General features: G+C 56.4%; 1 protein-coding gene across 1 annotated transcript in view; it reads right to left on the minus strand.

The window, feature by feature from the left end:
• Positions 1–8676, minus strand: part of ARHGEF17 (Rho guanine nucleotide exchange factor 17) — a 37619-nt gene extending 28943 nt beyond the window's left edge. Inside the window, exon 1 of the mRNA XM_090134273.1 lies at positions 5881–8676. Coding sequence (XP_089990399.1) covers positions 5881–8661 — 2781 coding nt within the window. The 5' untranslated portion in view covers positions 8662–8676. The remainder of the gene's footprint in view (positions 1–5880) is intronic.
• Positions 8677–10379: the final 1703 nt, after the last annotated feature.

A 10379-nucleotide genomic window follows, 5' to 3' on the forward strand; every position in this document is an offset into this window, starting at 1 on the left:
CCAAGATTCACCCTTGAAGGAAGAGAAACTATCTTTTATAAAAAATAAACCTTGCCATCTTATTGAATTAGGTGCACTGGATAGACTGTAAGAAAAACCTGGGATAGCAGTGGAACAGAAGCTGGATTCAATGATCCTCATGAGTCCCTTTCAGAATGGGATATTCTATGATTCCATGATGGAGATGTGTGGTTAGAAATGGATGGGTGGATGGATGGATGGATGGATGGATGGATGGATGGATGGATGGAGATGAATGGACTGATGGATGGGGAAGTGTGGAGGGATGGAGAAAGGTGGCTGTCTGCCTGGCTGGAGATGGATGGAGAAAGGTAGATGGAGATGGATAGACAGATGGATGGATGGATGGAGAAGGATGGAGGTGGAAAGATGGAGATGGATGGATGGAGATGAGTGGTTAGAGATGGATGGATGGATGGAGATGGATGGATGGATGGATGCATGGAGATCAATGGAGACAGGTGGATGGAGATATATGGAGATAGGTGTGTGTGTGAGTGGAGGGAAGGAAAAAAAGAAGGGAGGAAGGAAGGAAGCCTCCCTGCATACAGGGCACTAAGGATGTGCTAAGAGTCTGCTGGACACCAACATCACTGCAGAAATAAGACCTGGGACCCTCTAAGTCTCTGCTGAATTTGGCTGGCAGGTATCAATGATGCACGTGCAAATCTCAGAGCTGCCAACCTGTTACATCCCCTGCAGCAACAGATTGGAAACTGATGGACTGAGCCACATTCCCCAAACCAGAGCTCTGGGGGCAGGTTATGACTGCCTGGAAAAGAGCTTGAGGAGCCAACAAAATGCTTTGGCTGTGTGGGATTTTACATGGAAAAGCCCAGGCATGAAGCTCCATGCAGGCAGGGTGCAGGCAGGCTGCCCAGAATTGCAGAGCAGTCCTTGTGTAAAGCTCAGCCATGTGCTTGCATGCACAGTGATGGTGCAGCCCTGCCCCGTGCATCTCCCTGTGCACCCGTGCATGTGTAAAACATCCCCACAAACCTGGCAAGCCCAGTGCCAACCTTCTCTCTCCAGGGCCAGATCCTGACCCTACCCCCATTGGCACAGGGGTGGCTGCTGCCCTACATCACCAACCCCTCCAACAGCTGTACCCAGAGGTGACAATAAGCAACAGCCATCCATCACCCCCGCTGGAGTGTGCTTCCCCAAAACCCCAAATTGGTGCTCTCCCTTCTGTTAGGGGGCTGATGTCCCCTCCCAGAGCTGGTGTCCCCATGGGCTGTGCCTGATGGCACAGGCAGAACCCGAAAGCAGCGCACCCAAAATATCGCCTGGGGGAGAAAAGCTGAGATTTCCCCGCCCCAGCCATGTAATTATAGATCTGCAGTAATGGCAAAAAAAACAAAAAGGAGAAAACTCCCAACCATGGCCCAAAACGTGGTTCCTATGGAGATGGGTGAGAAGGGAGCAGAGGGGTGGCGTGAGGACAAAGGATGCTGCAAGAAGCCCCATTCCCACCAAAACCCCGGCACAGCATCCTCCTCTGCAACCCCACTTTTAGTGGGGAAAAAAAAATTCCCTTTTTCCTCCTCCCTCCATGCTAGGAGAGCTTTTCTCATGTGTCCCTTCTGGGCAGCACCAGGTGGGGGAAGGCTGTGTTCCCATGACACGTCTGGTCCTACAAGGTGCTGCGTTTAAGTCAATATTTTCCCATTGGGTCTGACTGCTTCTAAGTCAACAAACAGCACGTGGCAGCAAGCATACCTGATCTTCCACCCCCCCAGGGAGCACGTGTGCCCCCCATCCCATCTGCTTTTGGGATGCTGCTGCCAGGAAACCTCATTTTTCCTTATATTTATGATGCATTTTTTATCTTGCTGCCTCCAAAGTGTCACTTCTCCCTGCAGACTCTGCGCTGCAAAAGGGTTTTGCTGCGGGATGTTTGGGCAAAAATAAAAACCTAGTGCATGGGTTTGAAGCTCTCCGGCACCAGGGATTCCCCAGCCCCATAGAGGACTGCTGGAAGGAGCCCAGGACAAACAGTTACAGCACAGCACGTTGCAACCACCCGCCAGCACACGCAGCCCAGCAGGCACCACTGAAAAAACGGGGGATCCTTGGGGCAGGGTTGGGTTCTACCACGCTGGGAGCAGCCGGATGGATTTGGGCACTGTGTTTTTCTCGGGATTTTGGATCTCTGTGCTCCGTGCATGCCAAATAAATTTGGGGAAAAAATGCAAAGTATGAAAGTAAATCCTTGGTGGTGCTGGGAATGGTGGAGCAGGAGTCCTCACCTCCGATGGACGCTGCGGGGATTGCAGTTTGGGCTCAAACAGCCCTTGGACAGCAGTGCTGGGTGAATGAAAGGCAGCTCCTAATGAAATGGGATGAGGCAGAGCTGCGAAAGGAGGAACGTTGTCCCTGGGGAAGAGCACTGTGAAAACACCAGACCCTTTCATTACTTCCCAGAGACGGACAGAAGGACGGACGGACGCCGTGACGCAGATGACCATTTTGGAAGAGCAAAAGCCCCCATGGAGGAATGACAACGGAACGGAGCAGAGGAGCAGCCAAGGGGGGAGAAATCAAGACAAAATAAATAGAAGATGAGGGTGATTTCTTCCCTGTAGGTCCCAGGTTACATCCAGCCCTCAGTGCTGTGCCTTACAATGAAAGCAACGTGGTTCCCCCTCACCCCCCCAGCCACGGTCGGTGCCATCTGAAATAAAACATCCCAGCGCTGCCCTCTAATAAATCAAAGGGAAATAAAACGCTGCTTTAAGTTCTTTGCAGCGCAAAGAGGCTCGGAGGCAGGAGGGAGATTCAAAGATACGGCCGCAGCGTTGGCCTTAAAAGGCAAAATTCGCCCCTGCGGTGCCGGGTTCGAACAAGGTGAGCACCATTGGTCCCACGGCCTCAAGGCGATGCTGAGCCCAACTGGGCTCCCAGTTGCCAGCAACTGGTGCTGGGGTGGGTTGGCTGGGGTAGAGTCTGCTCCAAATGAGTCCCAGATTGGCCTGGATGCTCCTGGTTGGGAACTGCAATGCTTGGTTCTCCAACGGCATTTCTCACCCCATGATCATGAGGTCTCTTGCAACCATTAATTACTCCCCAGCAATTATTATGGACCAGACCCTCGCCCCATAGATGCATCATGGGGAGGTGAGCGCTCGGTCTATACCATCACCACCCAAAAATACAGCAAAACTCGCCCCAACCAACTCCCAAAGAGCACAGTGCTGGGGTCCTGTCTCCCATCAATGCCATGGTAATGCCATGAACCTCTCCCCTCCATCTCCTCTTCCCTTCCAACCATCCCGGAGGCGTCAACCGAATCGGCACCAACATGATCCATAAATTATTTCGTGCAAACAACCACGCAGAAAGCAGGGCACGTCGCAGCTGTGAGCTGCTATTCCTGCAGCCTGGGGCTGGGAAAAGAACCCAACCTGCCGCCACCCGCACCCATCTGCGGGGTGGGACGTGACGCAGCACCCAGCACCCACCTGGCCATGGGTGCTGGGAACTCAGCAAGGAGGATTTCTGCTCTCGTTTGCAATTGTTGGGAGAAGGAGGTGGGGAATTGGTGAGCGCAGAGCACAGAAAGAGGTGGATTGAGCAGAAAATGGGTGCTGATAACAGTAAGGCAGCCACCCTCGCCCAAGGGCATGGATCAAAGCCGGCGCTGCAGCTCCAACCCGATGCAGGAGCATGGATGGATTCATGGGATGGCTGTAGGTTCAGCAAATCCTGTGTCCCTGGGTGCCCCCCATATCTGGGGGGCTATGGAGACCCTTCAACACTGGCACCATCAAGAGAAAATCCTTCGGATTTGCCAAGAAGATGCTGGGGTAATGTTGGAACCGGATGATCTTTAAGGTCCCTCTCAACCCAAGCCACGATGTGTCCAAGAGGGGGAGTCCCTGACCCTTATTGCAGCCCAGGAGTGTGCCATCAGGGTACATGTGACACTAGGACAACACAGGCGATTGTGTGGGGAGCTCCAACAAAACCCAGAGGGAACTCAAAGGGAACTCCAGCAAAACCCAGTGGGAACCCAATGGGAACTCCAGCAAAACCCAATGGGAACCCAAAGGAAACTTCAAAGAGTATGCAAAGGCATCTCCAACAAAACCAAGTGGGAACCCAATGGGAACTCCAGCAAAACCCAATGGGAACCCAAAGGACACACCAACAAAACCCAGTGGGAACCCCAAGGAAACCCTAACAAAATCCAATGGGAACCCAGAGGGAAATCCAATAAAACCCAACAGGAATCCAAAGGACATTCCAGCAAAACCCAGTGGGAATCCAAAAGGAACTCCAATAAAACCAAATGGGAACCCAAAGGAAACTCCAAAGGGAGTCCAAAGGGAACTCCAACAAAAACCCAATGGGAACCCAGAGAGAACTGCAATACAACCCAGTGGGAACCCAAAGGACACACCAAAAAAAACAATGGGAACCCCAAGGAAACACTAACAAAACCCAATGGGAATCCAGAGGGAACTCCAATAAAACCCAGTGGGAATCCAAAGGACACTCCAGCACAATCCAGTGGGAATCCAAAGGGAACTCAACACAACCCAGTGGAAACCCAAAGGAAACTTAAACAAGAACCCAAAGGACACTCCAACACAACCCAGTGGGAACCTAGAGGGCACTCCAACAAAACACAGTGGGAACTCAAAGGGAGCTCGAACACAACCCACTGGGAACCCAAGCATTCAGTCCAGGGATGCTCGGGGAGGAAAATGGGGGAAAAAAAACCGAATTTTGTTATATTCACACACACTATTGGAAAAATATCCTCACTTTGCATCTCATCCTGGCCAGCAAGGGTTGTGCTGCCTGAGCACTTCCTTGGCTGCTGGAGGCTTTGCAAGAAATTGTACAGCCCATTATTGCAGCTCTTGGTGCAATAAATCACCACCCAAATGGGGCTCAGGTATTTCTGGGCTTCGCCCCAGCGCCATGTGGGGATTTCAGCCCACGAGGACTCGTGCTGAGTTATTAAAAGCCCAATGGGTGTAGGAGGTGGCAGCGCTTGCAAGTGTGGCATCACTTTTCCAGCAGCTTTGTGTCCCCTATCCACACTCCCATATGCAAAAATCCATATCTCAGAGCCCCTAATAAACGGGGTTAAACTTTTACATTACAGCACACACAATCACTTTTCCCCCTGCTTTTTCCCCTTATCTTTAAAAATGAACATTTCTGTATAAAGCCGTAATTCAGCACAGTCACCAGTGAGCCTCAAGTTGCAGAGTTTTAGGGGAAAAGCTGTGCTCAGCACGTTCCCATGCAGAGCAATTGCAAGGCATTTTTTGGGTGGAAAGCACTGGTTTGCTCAATGGGGCAGAACAGCAGAAATACCAATGAAAAAGGCAATTTAAGCCCTCTGCCAAGGCAAAAATGCAATTTTTGATTCAGCATTTCAGGCACAAACTCACCCATTGCTGGACGAGAGCACACTCGTTTATGGGGACCATATAGAGCATTGCTGGGAGATGTACCTTGAGGGCAGAACTGCCTTCCGTGGACTTTTGGTGCTGTTTGACCCAGAGATCACTCAGTTTTCACCCCAAAATCACCTCCTTGGGGATTGTTTCCATACCAAAATCACCTACTTGGGGGGGCTATTCCATTCCCAAAACAATCCACTCTGGGGATTGTTTCCATCCCAAAATCACCTACTTGGGGAACTGTTCCAAAAACCTGTCCACCCCAGGACCAACATCTTTCCATGAAGGGCCAGACCCAACTCTTGTCCATCCCACAGCACTTCCCCATGACAACGAGAAAACTTTGGTCTCAAAGACAGCCACGCAGCAGAGAGGGGACACCAAAACATCCCGCGTGTCACTGAACGCCAGAATTTTGGGCAAAGTGGGCACTTACCACCTGGGGCTTGCTCTTGGGGTCAGGCTGCCGTGGGCACCTGGCAGGCTCAGGGGCGGTGGGTGTCACAGGCGAGGAGCGGGACCCATCCCCAGGGCTGGGGGACGTGTCACTGGAGTTGAGGGCCAGCATGTAACGCTTGGTGACATCCTCCAGTGACGGTGGCTGTAGGGCAGGGAAGGATTTGACAGGGGGACGGGTGGCCTCCAGTGCAGGGTGCTGGGCATGGTGGCCAGCGTGTGGCTCGGGGACCGTGATGGGGACGAAGGTGGCAGGCTCGCTGGTGTGCCGCACGTGCTTGGTGGCCGGGCGTGCTCTGGCCATGGTGGTGGGCACCACCTGGTTCTCCTGGTGGGACACGCGGCCGCTGCGCTTCTTGGAGCTCCGGCGGGCGCCGCGTGGTGACAACACCTCGGCCAGCTTGGGGTCAAAGCCGTAGCCGTGTCCGACACCCTGGGGGCAGACAGGGACAGCTCTCTGCTCCGAAAGGATGGGCTCACTGCTGGATGGTGGGATGCTGCCCTCCAGCTCACTGATGGCCTCGCCGGGTCCCTCAAAGGCGCCCGCCGGCAGCTCGCCGCGGCGGCTGGGATCGCTCAGAGATTTCTTCTTGATGGTTTTCCCATTGCCCTTCTCATCGATGACTTTATCCATGGCGCCGGGCTGGCTGACGATGGTCTGGATGAGGCTGCTGTAATCTCGCAGCCCATCGCTGCAGAGGGACAGGTCGCTGCCTGCGCTGCCCGCGTGCCCGGCCAACGCGATGGCTGACGGCTGGGGGATGCCGCCCTTGGCGCTCAATGAACCCAACAGGTTGCTGTCAACGGAGAAATTCTTCGCGTCCTCCGTCACCGGACAACGCCGGTGGGGCATGGGGTCACTCAGGGAGCGGTAGGGCTCACCAGGTCCCTCCCCGACGCCACTTTCCACCCCATTGGTGCCCACCGAGGGGAATTTCCGCCGGCGCCGCAAGCTGCTGGGTGTGCTGGGGGTCTCTGATGGTGCTTGGGCCTTGCAGACCAGAGCATCCTCCGCAGCCGGAGCTGGGGGTGGAGGTGGCTCGGTGGCAGTGATATTGTTGTCATGCAGCTGCCAGGTTTCGTGTAGGTCTCCCAAGGCCACGCCAGTGGGCCCCGGCTCTGGCTCAGTGACAATACCCTCGTCCATCACGCTTGACTCGTGACCCAGCAGCTCCTCCACGGACTTCCTGCGAGAGACATTCTCCTCCAACTCCACTTTCTTCAAACACTGCAAGCTCACTGGCTGCCCCCGAAGGGCCACATCCATCCCCGCCATCGGTGCCACCTCCACAGCTCCATCCACACCTCCGCTGTCCTTCTGCTCGGCCGCCAAGCCATAGTCCTGCTGGGAGCCCATCCTGCTGATCTTCTCAAAGACCTGCCTGGCCTCCTGGATGTACTGATCCTGGATGACCACGGGCAGCGCGTCCTCATCATCCCCCAGCCTCCCACCGTCGTGGCTGCCAGCAGAGGCCAGGAGGAGCTCGGAGGAGCTCTGCTTCATGGCGCTCTGCAGGAAGAACCGTCTCGTCCCCGACTTGTCTGAGCAGGTGAAGGACTTGGCGCGACGCAACGTGGCCGTCAGGTCCTTCAGGGTGGGCCGTTCGCCCGGCGCCCAGCGGCCGGAGGGCTGAGCGGAGCTGCGGGTCCGAAGGTTGGATGTGGGGACGTCGTAGGCTGCGGCCTCGCCGATCCTCACCCCTTTTTTCTTCACCTTCAGCTCCGACAGGTCCGACTTGAGGAAGCTGAGCAGAGTCAACGTCTCGGTGGCGATGTCGGGGTTGGATAAAGACTTGCGGTGCTCAGCGCGGTCTCCCACCAGCTGTAGAGCATCGCTCCCCAAATCCGTCCTCACCTTGGCCATGCCCGAAGGCAACTTGGGCCGGGCTCGGATTTGGGGTTGCCCCCACGCCAACCCATCGCTCGGCCCCAAAGCGGGCGATCGGCGTCCTCCGTGCAATGCCCAGCAGCCCGTTGGCTGCTCCTCTTCCTTCAGCGTCTCACTGCTGGCGTAGCGGCTCCCGGTGGGGCTGCCGAAGGGCAGGAGGTTCACCTTGGCCACGCGGGCAACCACGGGGCCGGCGGGGGCCAGCGGCTGCCTGCTCCCCGCTTTGCCCGGCGCCTCTCCGTCCCTCTCGGCCAAACGTTGGGCGCTTCGCCCTTCGCTTTCCGCACCCCGACGCGGCTCCTCCAGGCTGCGGGACGAGGAGGAAGAAGAAGAGGAGGAAGGAGGAGGAGGAGGGTGGGTTGAGCTATGCCAGGAATGCGGGCCGGGCCCCGGCGGAGCTCCGCGGGCAGCGCGCAGCGCGGGGTGCGGGACGCGGCTGCGGGGCGGAGGCGGAGGGGGCTGCGATGCCCGTCCGGAGCCGCTCCCGGCTCCGCATCCCGAGGAGCGCCGTCCGTTCTCTCCGAAGAGTTTGCGCATCGCCGGGACGCTGGGCCAGCGCGGCGGCTCCGCGCTCAGCGCCGGCCCCCGAGGCGGTAGAGGAGGAGGAAGAGGAGGAGGAGGAGGAGGCGGCGGCGGCGGCGGCGTCCCGGCATGGGCCGGGCCCGGTGCTGGCTCCGGCTCGGCGAAGCGAAGGGAAAGCTGACGAACCGATGGGGCCAGGCTGCGGAACGCCCGACCCGGCGATTCGGCGTTCGGCGGCGGCGAAACTTTCCTAGCCGGGAACGAGAAGGAGGAGGAGGAGGAGGAAGGCGGGGAGGAGGCGGGCAGCATTCGGCCCTGCAATGCCCCCCGGCCGCTGCCCCCCTCCGCCATTGTGTGCCCCCCCCGGGGCCGCCTCCGCCCGCCCCCCGCTGCCCCCCGGCACCGCCCGGCCCCGCTCCTCCTCCGGGCCGCCGCCGGCCTTCATCCCTCCCGCTTTGTTTTCTCTCTCTCTCTCTCTCTCTCTCTCTTTTTTTTCCAGCTTTTTTTCCTCCCTCCCTCCCTCTTTTTTTTTTTTTTTTCCCTCACCCCCTTCTTTTTTATTTGTTGCATTCAAATAAACTTTCCCCGAGAGGCGTGGTTTCCTCCTGCAGAGGGGGATGGTTGCAGGGCTGCGGATTGTCCTTTTTTTTTTTTTTTTCCCTTCTCTTTTTTTTTGGCAACAGCAGAAGGAGAGCAGGCCGAGCAGTCACCCCCCGCATCCCTCCTCCCTCCCCATCCCTTCCTCCCTCTCCATCTCTCTCAACTTTTTTTTTTGCTTTCTGCGGGGAAAACCCCATCAGGAGGTTAAAAGTCGGGGCTGAAGGCAGAGACCCTTTTCCTCACTCCCCTCCCCCCCGCCCGAATTCCTCCTGCATTGCCCCATCCCCGACTTTCCACGAGCCCTGGCAGTGCTCTGCTCTGCTTAACGATGTTCTCGTGGCTTTTTAGCCTCCAAACGCTGCCAGCGCTCCGTGCTTGCAGGCACTGATCTCCATCTCCCAAGGGTTTATCACGGAGGAAACGAAAATGAATGGGATAACCTCGATTTGCTCTGCTGTGGCACCACGGAAAGGACTCTGCTCTCTCTGTTGCAGGGGCACGGAAAACCTTCCAAGTGCCTCCAGTAGGTCCCTGAGCCCCGGGTGGAGGAAGGGGGGGGTTCTGTCTCAACTCTCCCTTTCCCTCTGCCCCTCTGCCCCCCAGGGCTGGGTGTCCCCACTCTGTCCCCTGGCATTTGGGATGTGATTTAGGGAAGAGCTTTATGTTTCTTCTGCTTTTGGTGCTGCAGGAACTGCTCCTTGGGCTGCAAGAATGCAAGAAATGTCTCCAAGTGTCCCCTTCCACCCCATCCCCCAGGAGTTGCTGTGCCCATCACCTTGTCCTCTAGGCCTGGTGGCACTATAGGGTAACACCACCACCACTACATCCACACCACAGATCTGAGAAGGAGCCACCAGACCCCAAGGCTGGGCAGACCAGAAGCCCATCAGCTGAGCTCCGAGTGTCCTGAGCGCACACAGAGTTGGCACTTCCACCTCCCAGACCTCTTGTTGGTGTCCTGAGTGACCCTGCCCCAAACCTGGAGTGCCCCCACAGGGTCCCCAAACCTTTCCCATGCACTGAGTGGTGGTTAGTGTCTACTTGCACACCCCACAAAGGTAGCCTGGGGGCATCTGAGCTCCTGGGGAAATACAAAATCTGTCCAGTTTTGCCTTTTTTGGGCTTCCCTTGGCATCGTGTTGCAGAACTTTCTGTAGTCAGCCCTACATCCACTTGGTGTAGGGTGTTGGTCTTGGGGTGCTACCTGCAGCCCTCCACCCCCCTGTGCACGTTCCCCCAAGCCCCAAAATCTGACGTCCTCTCCAAAAACCCAAAGATTTTGTGCACTTTCCGAAATCCGGAGATTATTTTTTTTTTTCGCCCTTTCCAAACCTGAAGACGTTGCGCCCTCTCCTGGGTCCGGGCGGTGTGGCCGAACCTGAGCCCAACACCCTCTTCTCCTTTGTCCGGGAAAACTTGGGGACAGCTGCATCCCCTCGGGGTTGTCCCTCCAACCACCCATATTAATG

The sequence above is a fragment of the Phasianus colchicus genome, chromosome 1 (genome assembly GCF_987193195.1).
Source record: "Phasianus colchicus chromosome 1, bPhaCol1.hap1.1, whole genome shotgun sequence".
Classification (NCBI taxonomy): Eukaryota; Metazoa; Chordata; class Aves; order Galliformes; family Phasianidae; genus Phasianus; species Phasianus colchicus.